The 12,642-nt window shown below is 42.7% G+C and overlaps 1 protein-coding gene across 2 annotated transcripts; it reads right to left on the bottom strand.

Annotated features, from left to right (window-relative positions):
- Positions 1 to 528: 528 nt before the first annotated feature.
- On the bottom strand, positions 529 to 11,353 carry LOC110496805 (proton-coupled zinc antiporter SLC30A8). 2 transcript variants are annotated; one of them, XM_036952638.2, is made up of 8 exons: positions 10,971 to 11,353; positions 7,942 to 8,108; positions 7,388 to 7,534; positions 6,106 to 6,259; positions 4,934 to 5,285; positions 1,994 to 2,099; positions 1,615 to 1,749; positions 529 to 1,358 (listed from the first exon to the last, which is right to left on the bottom strand). In XM_036952638.2, exons 1-8 carry the CDS (start codon positions 11,042 to 11,044, stop codon positions 1,213 to 1,215), a joined length of 1,281 nt encoding a protein of 426 aa, XP_036808533.2. In that variant the 5' UTR covers positions 11,045 to 11,353; the 3' UTR covers positions 529 to 1,212. The 2 variants fall into 2 exon arrangements, with proteins under 2 accessions (XP_036808533.2, XP_036808534.2); XM_036952639.2 differs by lacking the exon at positions 10,971 to 11,353 and adding an exon at positions 10,358 to 10,575.
- Positions 11,354 to 12,642: the final 1,289 nt, after the last annotated feature.

Raw genomic sequence — 12,642 nt, 5'->3', positions numbered from 1 at the left:
TTATCTTGGCCAGGTCGTAGTTGTGAATGAGAACTTGTTCTCAACTGGCCTACCTGTTTAAATAAAGGTGAAATTAAAAAAATATTTTTAAAAAAATCTTTAAAAAATAGCTGACTCATTGATCCTGCTTTGTAGTATACCCCTCTGGTCCAATATCCATGATAGATCCGCCAAAAGCAGTGCTTGAAGTGGGCTGAAATAGGTGCCGGTACACATCCAGGGGGGCTGCACTGCATATCTTTTGCTGTAACACATGGACAATAAAGTTGTATCCTATTTTGGGTGCTGTTTATATTAAGGTGCAGGAACACCACAATATTTTCCGTGGTGGAAAAAGTACCCAATTTTCATACTTGAGTAAAAGTAAAGATACCTTCAAACAAAATGACTCAAGTAAAAGTAAAAGTCACCCAGTAAAATACTACTTGAGTAAAAGTCTAAAAGTATTTGGTTTTAAATATACTTATGTATCAAAAGTAAAAGCATAAATCATTTAAAATGTCTTATTTTAAGCAAACCAGACAATACGATTTTCTTGGTTTTTTAATTGACAGATGGCCAGGGTCACAGTTCAACACTTAGAAATAAGTTACAAACGAAGCATTTGTGTTTAGTGATTCTGCCAGATCAGAGGCTGTAGAGATGACCAGGGATGTTCTCTCAATAAGTGCATGAATTAGACAATTGTTCTTTCCTGCTAAGCATTCAAAATGTAACAAGAACTTTTGGGTGTCAGGGGATTTATGATAACGCTGCAATGTTTTAACAATCCTCCAGTTGGGTCACAGTGAGCTCCATGTATTGGGACAGTGACACGTTTTGTTTCTCCTGCAGCACTTTGGATTTGAAATTATACAACGACTGAGGTACATAAGAAGTACATTATTTTCTTTAGGAATGTGGTGCAGTAAAACTTAAAGTTGTCAAACATATAAATAGTAAAGTAAAGTACAGATAACCCCAAAAAACAACATAAGTACTTAAAAAATATTTTCACTTAAGTACTTTACACCACGGAATATTTTAAGCCAATATTCTCTAAGAGGTGCAGGAACTCAAGCAGTAGAATATGTGAGGTGCTATAACTCAGTTCCAGCATGTTCCTGGCCAAGTCAAGCACTGGCCAAAAGCCTGTCCAGGTTACAACTAAATCCTGGTTTGGTAGCTTATTCCTCTGGGCTCCTGGCCTCTCCCATGGGCTTAAACAGACGTCTATATTTTGGGGTCGTCACACAGGCTACACCCAGGCTTCTGGTCGGCCTGTTGTTCCAGCTGTATGGTGACTGAATGGAAGTTGTAGTTGGAGAAGCAAGTTTGGGTCATCTCCCTTAGAACTGGCTGGGCATCCACTAAGTCATCTGTGGAGGGAAAGGGAAATGCAAGTATGATGACACTGACCAAATCACAATTCTGCAAGTCACTATGGTCTGATCAAGTCAAGTCATAGATAGTGGAAACGGCAGTGGTATTTCCACAGAAAGTGTAACACTCTGATATATGGCAAAAAATAATAAATGGTAATGAATACAATAAAGCCATCATCGTCATCATTATTATATATGAGAGATGTAACATAACAGTAGATTACTGACAGCCTGGTCCAGCTACACTCACCTATAGCCACGTGTGCTGACAGCACCGTCTGGTTCATAGTCAGGGCCCAGATATGGAGGCTATGGATAGACTTCACCCCCTTCACTGCCAGCAGCCGATCCCTCACCTCACCGTGCTTCACTCCAGCTGGGGTGCCTGGGAAGAGATCGAGAGGGAGGGAAAGATATGGATTTCATTACACGCACACACGCACAGAGGAGGGACTGGTCACAAAAGTTTGACAAATTAGGTCCCTTTTAGACATGTTACAATCATCAACTCTTGCGCAAAAACATATCCTCGTGGCTGTCGTCAATATAAGTCATTCCTAGTCTATAGTAAGACGGCCACTTTGACATAATCCCGAAACAGGGATGTTAGAGGGAATTCCATGTTTTACCTTCCATGAGGACCATCAGGATGTCTCTCAGAATGGTGATGGTGGTTCCCAGGACAAATATGGAAAACAGGAACGTACAGATAGGGTCAGCTATCTTATACTCGGGCTGTGGGAATCAGAGAAAGAGTGATTAAGGACCATAATCATTACATAGTTTAATATTATATATTTTTTTGCCTTTATTTAACTAGGCAAGTCAGTTTAGAACAAATTCTTATTTACAATGACGTCCTACAAGGGTCAAACCCGGACGACGCTGGGCCAATTTACGCCGCCCTATGGGACTCCCAATCACAGCCGTTTGTGATACAGCCTGGATTTGATTTAGGGTGTCTGTAGTGATACCTCTAGCACTGAGATGCAGTGCCTTAGACCGCTGCGCCACTTGGGAGCATTATCTTACATTATCTTTACATCTTTCCCCCCAATATATTTGACTTTAGTCAAGACATACTTGAGGAAATCTATGACATCCCAATCGCACATTGAAACACGTAAAGCTTGTGCTCGTTCCATTTGAGAACATGACGCGGTAGATTTTAATGCCTACGGGGGTGCATGCTCAGCACATGAAGATAGTGAGAGATTATCACACACAGGAAGGAAGAGGGGGAAGAGTCTAAAAGTCACACTGGGTTTACTGTGAAATGAACCTGTAAACTTCTGTGACCGGGTGGTACATTATGTACTGCAGAGATACTTAATTTGTTTGCGCAGGCTAATAAATCGCGAAGTGGATAGTCAACAATTTATAATAAAACGTAGCTAACTAGAAATAGTAGTTACAGTATATGGATCTTCCATCAATTACTGATTGATTCATTGTGTTTTGCTGAGAGTTTTCAATAGTATTTATGCTAAATTTATGCAAATTCAAAAGGACTTTTAACTGAATCTATGAAATTAGACTAAATACCTAATATTGTCATGACACTATTTGGGACACTACTGTGTTTCATTCTAATGCAGAGTATTCAGCTATCTAAATGATCAGATCAAAATGACATCTTACGAAAGCCAGGGAGAGTGAGTCAACACTAACATCCTTATCTAGCCTGCCCATTTTCCCTCGGCCCTAATCTCCTCACCCCATCGCCCTCTCCACCTCAGTTGACCACTACCTCCCACAAAGTGAAGGCTCCTCAGAGGAAGAAGGGTAGGACCATTCTCCTCAGTGATTTTTATTTTATTTTTTAAACACGTTTAAAAATAAATAATAAATAAATAAATAATTGATTAAAACACACTGCTTTGCAATGAACGACTATGGTAGCCTCAACAGCACTCTGTAGGGTAGCACCATGTTGTAGCCGGAGGACAGCTAGTTTCCGTCCTCCTCTGGGTACACTGACTCCAATACAAAACCTAGAATGCTCATGGTTCTCACCGCCCACCATAGACTTACACAGTCATTCTGACAACTTCCAGAAGACATCCTCCAACCTATCAGAGCTCTTGCAGCCTGTTGTCCACCCAATCAAAGGATCAGATACATTAATTTTGTTACAGCAAGCTAGCATTACATAACATATTTTGAGCAACAGTTTTGAACAAATGTATTTATCTGTAAGAGAGAGAGAGAGATTTTGTGTTATTTTTTTGTTGCTTTTATTAATTTATTGCCACAGTGGCCACCGGTGTAACTGCTAAATTGCTTGCTGACTGTACTAGCTACCATGATTGGAGCGGGTTTACTAACGCGTTAGTTCTAGTAGCTATGTTGACTATGACGTTAGCTAATATGGTGACAATGATGTAAGCTGTGGGTAGCGGTTAATGGTTATTATATGAAGGTTTGGCTTGGAAAGTTTTTTTTGCCTGGTCACAGACAGCTGTTGTGCTGTCCACAAGCCAAGAAAGGAGAAAGGAGGAGAGTGCGTAGATGCGAGAAGGAATTATACAACGAGCAATATGATCATGCTGTTTGCATGTGGCTGCTTTGAAAGTGAACTGTGTTTGCGTGTGATCAGTGGTATATTCATTCTTCCGATTCTGTTGAAAAACGTGTCTTAAATGGAAGCAAACAGAACAAAACATATCGGAATTTGTCCAATAGAAACTATCGTTTGCAACTGTTGGACTAATGATAACACGCTAGATCAGCTAGATGCAGGCAAGAGTGTGCAAGACGGAAATGAATGTGTCACTGTATGTCACCTTGATTACACAAATCTGTCTCTTGACCTGTGAACCTAAGTTGTAAATGTTTATTCATAAGCTAGGTTGTAGCAACCTTATGATGGGTATAGGGAAAATTTGAGTATCATGTAGTAGCCTAAACCTAGCAATGTTACATTGAACTGGGTGAATGGAATATAAATGACAGTCATCCAATATGCTTTAATAGAAATAATAATAAAAAATGATCATCCTCCCTCATTTTAAATGTCACTGAACGCCCCTGCTCCCACATGACCCCAGTTAACCACTTTCTCCCCATCACCCAGTTGACCACTACCTCTCACATTACCCCAGTTGACCACTACCTCCCACATAACCCCAGTTGACCACTATCTCCACCATCACCCCGGTTGACCAATGCCTAACACATGACCCCAGTTGACCACTACCTCCCACATGAAACCAATTAACCACTACCCCACCATCACCCCAGTTGACCACTATCTCCCCCATCACCCCCGTTGACCACTACCTCCCACATCACCCCAGTTGATCACTACCCCTCCCATCACCAATGTTGACCCCTATCTCCCCATCACCCCAGCTGACCACTACCCCTCCCATCACCCCAGTTGACCACTACCCCTCCCATCCCCCCAGTTGACCACTATCTCCCACATCACCCCAGTTGACCACTACCCCTCACATCACCCCAGTTGATCACTATCTCCCACATCACCCCAGTTGACCACTATCTCCACCATCACTCCAGTTGACCACTACCTCCCATATCACCCCAGTTGTTCTCTCACCACTGACCTTGAAGAAGATGATGATGGCGCTGACCAGCACGCTGATGCTCTGGAGCAGGTCTCCCACCACGTGCACGAAGGCAGCACGCACGCTGGCGTTGGCCTGAGGTCGTGACTCCGACAACTCATACTGCTGAACGTCCACCCCACCATGCTGCTCCAAATCGCTGTTTCCATGGGAATGGTTTTCCTGGTTACCGTTACCGTGTGAGTGGTTACTTTTGTCGCTGTGCCCGTGCCTATCACTCACCACGTGGCTGTGACCGTGGTTGCCCTTGTCATTGTTGCCGTGGCTGTGCCCGCTACTGAGGCCCCCGTGGCTGTGCCCATGCCCGGACTGGTGCAAGGTGAAAGCCATACTGCCCACAGGACGTTCAGAAAGACATAACATATTAAAAGCCTTGTTATTAGGCATTATAAATGTTCATATATGCTTACAACACGTTATAAAGCATTATACCTGGATGCATTACTGCAACATTGACTCTTCATACTGTGGAAGATTTCTGTAGGCTGTTTACATGACAATACTTGTATATCCTTGCTACTGTCACATCTACTTGCTACTGTCACATCTACTTGCTACTGTTGGGTAACACTTTATTTGGATAGTCTGTAGAGCATCTATAGATGGACTATCTAGACTACCAGTAATATTTCAACTAATTACTATATCTATTAACCCTAAACGTAGCTCTAACCCTAACCTTAACACTAACCTTAACACTTATCCTAACCCTTTCCCAAACCTTAACCCTTACCCTAACCATTATTCTAAACCTAACCCTAACCCTAATAGTAACCTTAGCAAGCAGTTGCTTATTAACAGATAGTTTGTTGACAGTATGAAAATACAGACTATCCAAATAAAGTGTGACATATTGTGGTTTGATTTTCTCTTGTGAGTCACTAATATCTAGTCCTAAGCGGGAACCGTTAACAACCCGAAAATACTATTTACTAGGAATAAAACCCACGGCAATCCACGTCAGTTTCTTAGCTTGTCTGTCATCAGTAGTCGTCAATTGTAAACACTATATTAGTCATGGTAACAGCAGACCACGTCAATTCCAGAAGATGAATTAGAAGTCAATTCATGAATGGAATTGAATGTCTCCACGAACATTTCAGTTCATGAATGGTGAAGAAATGGGCTGCGTTTTGGGTCGGTGGACTCACATGATGTTTGCAAGCACAGCGCAGCCTGAGGTAATGAGCATGATGGTCCCCTCGATCTCGTAATTATCTCTGATGAGCCGCTGCACGGCCAGGTAGACCAACACACCTGTCACAAGCCAGATGGTCACCACCGAGAGCAGAGCGCCCAGGATCTCTAGAGGATAGAGGGAGAGGACACACACACACAGGAGAGGAGAAAAAGAGAACACATCATGTTTAAATCAAGGGAAAGGCAGAGATAGAAATTATAGAAATGTCATGGACAGATATATTACAGTAAAGAGATGCAGGAAAACCCATTTGATCTTGCCAGCAGTCCCCGGCACAAGACGTACCACATAGTGAGAGCCAAGAGGAAAGGTCTCCAATAAGAGACACATTTGACAAGTGAACCATGGGAATCACTTTTTCACATTTTTACCCCTTTTTCTCCCCAATTTCGTAGTATCCAATTGTTGTAGTAGCTACTATCTTGTCTCATCGCTACAACTCCCGTACGGGCTCGGGAGAGACGAAGGTTGAAAGTCATGCGTCCTCCGATACACAAGCTTCTTTAACACAGCGCACATCCAACCCGGAAGCCAGCCGCACCAATGCGCCGGAGGAAACACCATGCACCTGGCCACCTTGGCTAGCGTACACTGCGCCCAGCCCGCCACAGGAGTCGCTGGTGCGCGATGAGACAAGGACACCCCTACCGACCAAGCCCTCCCTAACCCGGGCGACGCTAGGCCAATTGTGCGTCGCCCCACGGACCTCCCGGTCGCGGCCGGTTACGACAGAGCCTGGGCGCGAACCCAGGATTCTGATGGCACAGCTGGCGCTGCAGTACAGCACCCTTAACCACTGCGCCACCCAGGAGGCCACCCATGTGATTTTTTTAAAGTATGATTTGTCAGGTTCCTATTGTAAAAGACCAAGATACACAATCACAACGCTAAAACAACCATTAGGTATGCTCTTCTATAGACATACTAAATCCCTCCACTTCAACTTATTTGTCCCAGAAAGCATGTGAGAGTATAAAGCACACGCATTGAGTATACTATCGACGGCTTATAGTAGCTTTCAACATTCGCTGGCTCATGATATTGGGATACATCAAGTATTGATTATTGATGAAGATGGTAGTGATGATGAGGATGAGCATATTATGATGATAATGATGATCATGATGAAGATGAAGGTGATGATGATGTTGATGAATAATGACAATAATGATGACGATAAAGACAAATGATGACAATGATGACAACAATGATGATGAGGATGATGATCTCACCTGCACGGTGCCAGCCGTAGCTGAGTGTGCGTGTGGCAGGTCTGGACGAGAGCCACAGAGACACCAGGCTGATGATGAAACTGGCAAAGTCTACCAGCAGGTGGGCGGCGTCTGTCATCACCGCCAGACTCCCCGCAAAGTAACCACCTACAGACAGATAGAGGAGTGAGAGAGAGAGAGAGAGAGAGAGAGAGAGAGAGAGAGAGAGAGAGAGAGAGAAGTAACTGAGTGAGTGAGTGAGTGAGTGAGTGAGTGAGTGAGTGAGTGAGTGAGTGAGTGAGTGAGTGAGTGAGTGAGTGAGTGAGTGAGTGAGAGTGAGTGAGTGAGTGAAAGTGAGTGAGTGAGTGAGAGTGAGAGTGAGTGAGTGAGTGAGTGAGAGTGTGAGTGAGTGAGTGAGTGAGTGAGTGAGTGAGTGAGTGAGTGAGTGAGTGAGTGAGTGAATGAATGAGTGAGTGACTGACTGACTGACTGACTGACTGACTGACTGACACATAGAGTCCCTGACTAACTAATCGACAGGCTAACCATTAGTCATGTGTCATTTTACCCCTCACCCAGGATCTCTCCGATCATGAAGACCAAGCAAACAGCCGAGACCACATAGAGCCTCTTCCTGGCCAACTGCTTCTCCCGCTCCCTGTCCTCCGTAGCCTGGCTGTTGTCATGGCAATGACTGATGTTTCTGTCCTTCTCCATCTGCATTATCTCATCTGTGGACACACTGTAGGGGGGGGGGGGGGGGGCAGGAAGGGAAGACAACAGACATATGGATTATCCAAAAAGGAGGAGAAGAGGGGGGTGAAAAGGAGACTGAAAGGGAAGACAAGATAGATGAACATCATGAACTTTGTCCAAGAAGGAGGAGGAGGGGGGACAGTAGGCAGAGAAAAGACTGAGGCAGAGCCTGTAAGAATGGCTGTCCCTCTCAAGTTGTGCCCAGAAAGACCAGACAAGCGAGATGGATGTCATGAAAATCAACCAAGAATTAGGAGGAGGGGGAGGGGGGGGGGGGGGGGAGGGGGAATGGAAAGAAGAGAGAAAGACAGGCTGAGCAGAGTTTGTAAGAAAGGATGGTCCTCTCGAGTTGTGCACAGGTGTACATGTGGCTAAGAGAAAATGTTGCTGTTTTAAAGCTAATTTCCTGCAATTCTACACGTTGCCATGAGGCAGAGAGAAAGAAAATGTCACTGCGGGTGTTTTTTTCTCAAAATGTAAATTCTACATCTGTGATGTTAATTACATTGTCTCTGATGTTAATTACATTGTATGCATTAAGCATGACATACATCTTTTTTAGTAATATGTTTATATTTGTCTGTTGCATTTAAGTGAGTGAGGCTCATTAAAACTGTAACAATGTTGTATGTTGTGGCTACAAGTTGTAGTATGCCCAGTGTCTGTCGCATTTAAGTGAGTGAGGGTCATTAAAACTGTAACAATTTTGTATGTTGTGGCTACAAGTTGTAGTATGCCCAGTGTGTTTTTACTGTGTGTTTTTACTGTGTCTTGTCAACAGTGTGTTCTTTCCAACACCCCAGGGAGAATACTGCTGTACCATATACAGTCACCAGCATATACAGAGCACCTCCATTTCAGAGCCTGTTTGGTACATGAAAGGAAACCTATCAGGAAAACCAGGTTGGTATGGGCCTTATTAGCTCCAATGTTGATAATTTACATTATTTGGGTTATATCCATAGCTAGGGGCCTTATGAGAGTCATACATTGGTACACTGGGGCCATGCCTTGAACACTGAACCAGTTCCATCTGTTAGGCTAACTGACGTGTCTCTGTTTGTTCAACCTTGTAGCTCCAGAGCTATCCTTCCTTTAAATCCCCAACTAGGGACCAGATAATGGATGTGATGAGAGAGCAGTGTTGGGGAGTAGTGAGTAGTTTAATTAGTAATTAAATACATTTTGTAGCTTGGTGGTAGTTAATGACTTTTTTTAGTAGTGTAGTGGTGTAGCTAACTACTGGAACTACACACTAAAATATGGTCGAAGTAGGAAATGTCTTTCTTTCCTAATTCTCACTTGAAACATAGTTTGTGTGTTCAATAGGACAATTTACACATTCTGTTAACATCTGACTCCAGAGAAATCTGTTCTAGCAATTTGTAGTCTAGGACATTTCATATTTAGATATAATAATTTATCGTAAAGTAGTTTGGATGTAGTGAACTCGCTTTTCAAAGTAATGTTAGTTAAAGTGGCGATCAGCAGTAGAAACAATAACAAAGCATACTGTTTCAGTAAAAAGCTGAGCTATGGATGCAGGGAATGACCATCAATGATATCAACATTATAGTTTTAACCATGTTTTGGGGCTATATAGTGTTTGTTTATATTTACTTTGTTTACTAAAATTGGAGTAAAACAAGCTTATATTTGGGGTTCTGATGGGGTATGACAGTTAAACTGAGCTCATTAGGTATTTATAAGTTATATTCTTCAATAATCAATATATCATTCATTTATAAATCCAAACATGGATGTAACAACTGCCTATTGCCCCTTTAAGTAAACTATATTTTCTTAAGCGAGGCTTCGGTGTAGCTTAACTTCTGCCAGTGTTAAGTAATTGGTCAACTATATTTTCAGAGTAGCTTTCCCAACACTGTGGGAGAGCGTTAATACCACATTTGGTGAGAATGCTATGAAATAAGGAAAGACACCGCGCACTTTAGCATGACAATTGGGTCTAAGCTACGTTTAACATCGGAGGCAGAAGGACGGTGAACTGACAGTACGTTATTACCACGATAGCAGAGCACTGGTGGGGTGAGACACTTCTGAGTTTTCTCAGCTGAGCTCCTATCATCTTTACTGTGGGGCAATTGCAAACCCAGAATTAGAACCCGTGCGCAAATCTTTTTTCTCTCGCATGACTGGAGTATTAGGCTGTCTAAGATTTTCAAAAAAGTTTTTTAAATTCTATACATGAAAATACCAATTCAAATAACTCACCATGGGTGCTCAACACCCTCCTCGTACATCAATTACATCTTCCAAAGTTTATTTTACAACATCACAAGCGGTCTCGAACCTCCAAGTTTGCGCAACACTACAGCCAGCCAGAACCAGACCCGTGTGTACAATATTGTAGGCTATAACCCACGCAGCCTTGCAGGCGAGGCTGAGCTTGAGGACAGATAACGCCTAATAAGGTGATCTCAAGGCTGTCTGCTGTATAGAAAACATTATAAAACAAACTGTCACATTAAACAGACTAAAATAAATGTGAAATAAATGTGACTGCGGCGTATGAAATGTGAGAACTAGGCCCAATCACTCATTAGCATAATTCAACAATCATATCGTTCTAATCATGTGCATATGCTTCAAGTGAAAAAAATATAAACTAATTGTTGCTGTGGAAATGGAGGAACAAATTCAAATAAATAACCCCTACTTATCAAATTATAGGCTAAAGTTTACATTTCCATTTTGGTTATTTATCAGACGCCCTTATCCAGTCATATTTCGATGTCATTTTGTTTTCAGATATCATAAATGTTAATTACATAATTGAAAACAACAGACTGACACTTTCAGACAATAAATAAACGGGCTACTTTACCTTTCCATGGTGATGCTATACATGGTGCCTTTCTCGGTGACCAGTTGAGTTTTCTCTGGATCCTTTCTGAACATGATTGAGTGCTTCAGGGACGACAACAAACAATATACAACTGGTTACAGTAAACAATGTAAAACTTGTTAAACTATTAACACCCAGCCAATATATTTAGATGGAGAAATAAAAACAGACAAAATAAAAATGTAATTTTCTTTTTTTAAATTGTCTAATGTAAAACAAATAGGCACATTTCTAGTGTTATCATCATCTAGATCTCCTCATAAAAGAGAACAAGTTCCATGCATCTTCAAATATTGTTTGAGTGACAATGCAAGCAGTGTTAGTATTTGAAGCCTTGTGACGACCAAGCACCGTGTGCAAATGTAGCCTCTTGCAGCAACATCTTTAGGCAAAAGTTTCTCATTCGGAGAGAGGGTAGGAATTTGAATAAGATATATTATGTTTCGAAAAGGTAAGATTCAGTAAAATAGGCAGTGGTGGAAAAAAATACTAAATTGTCATACTTGAGTAAAAGTAAAGATACCTTAATTGAAAATGACTATCATGTTTCAAGGTAAGACCCAGATACAGACAGAGTCGAATTAACAACAGTTTATTAATCCGACAGGGGCAGGCAAAATGACAGGTCAAGGGCAGGCAGGGGTCAGTAATCCAGATAGGTGGGGCAAAGGTACAGGATGGCAGGCAGGCTCAGGGTAGGCAGAGGTCAGTACTCCAGATAGGTGGGGCAAAGGTACAGGACGGCAGGCAGGCTCAGGGTAGGCAGAGGTCAGTTCTCCAGATAGGTGGGGCAAAGGTACAGGACAGCAGGCAGGCTCAGGGTCAGGGGAGGCAGAAAAGGTCAAAACCGGGAAAACTAGAAAACAGGAACAATTGTGAGACAGGAACAGAAGGAAAAATGCTGGTCAGCTTGACGAAACAAAACGAACTGGCAACAGACAAACAGAGAACACAGGTATAAATACACAGGGGATAATGGGGAAGATGGGTGACACCTGGAGGGGGGTGGAGACAATCACAAAGACAGGTGAAACAGATCAGGGTGTGACAGTACCCCCCCCCCCCCCCACACACACACACACACACACTCTAGGGGCGCCACCTGGCGTACTACCTGGGCGCATACCCGGTTGACCGGGGTGTCGGCGTTGGAATTCCGTAATGTGGCCTGTGTCCAGGATGTCCCTGGCAGGGACCCAGCACCTCTCCTTCGGGCCATAACCCTCCCAGTCAACCAGGTACTGGAAACCCCTTGCCCTGAGGTCGAACCTTCATGAGACGCCTCACCGTGTATGCCGGTTGGCCATCGATGAGACGGGTAGAGGGGTAGGCCTGGAAACAGGAGACAAAGGGCTGTAACATGGGTTTAATTAAAACCTCTTAATTAAGGATCAGGCCCCTTTTCTAAAATGTTTGCCTAAAATTACATACCCAAATCTAACTGCCTGTAGCTCAGGCCCTGAAGCAAGGATATACATATTATTATTTATTTTTTAAATTTTATTTAACCTTTATTTAACCAGGTAGGCCAGTTGTGAACAAGTTCTCATTTACAACTGCGACCTGGCCAAGATAAAGCAAAGCAGTGCGACAAAAACAACAACACACATGGGATAAACAAACGTACAGTCAATAACACAATAGAAAAATC

Source organism: Oncorhynchus mykiss, chromosome 18, assembly GCF_057628025.1.
Source record: "Oncorhynchus mykiss isolate SJ-2025 chromosome 18, ASM5762802v1, whole genome shotgun sequence".
NCBI lineage: Eukaryota > Metazoa > Chordata > Actinopteri > Salmoniformes > Salmonidae > Oncorhynchus > Oncorhynchus mykiss.
The sequence above is the reverse complement of the archived record's forward strand: the minus strand, read 5'-3'. Positions and strand labels throughout refer to the sequence as shown.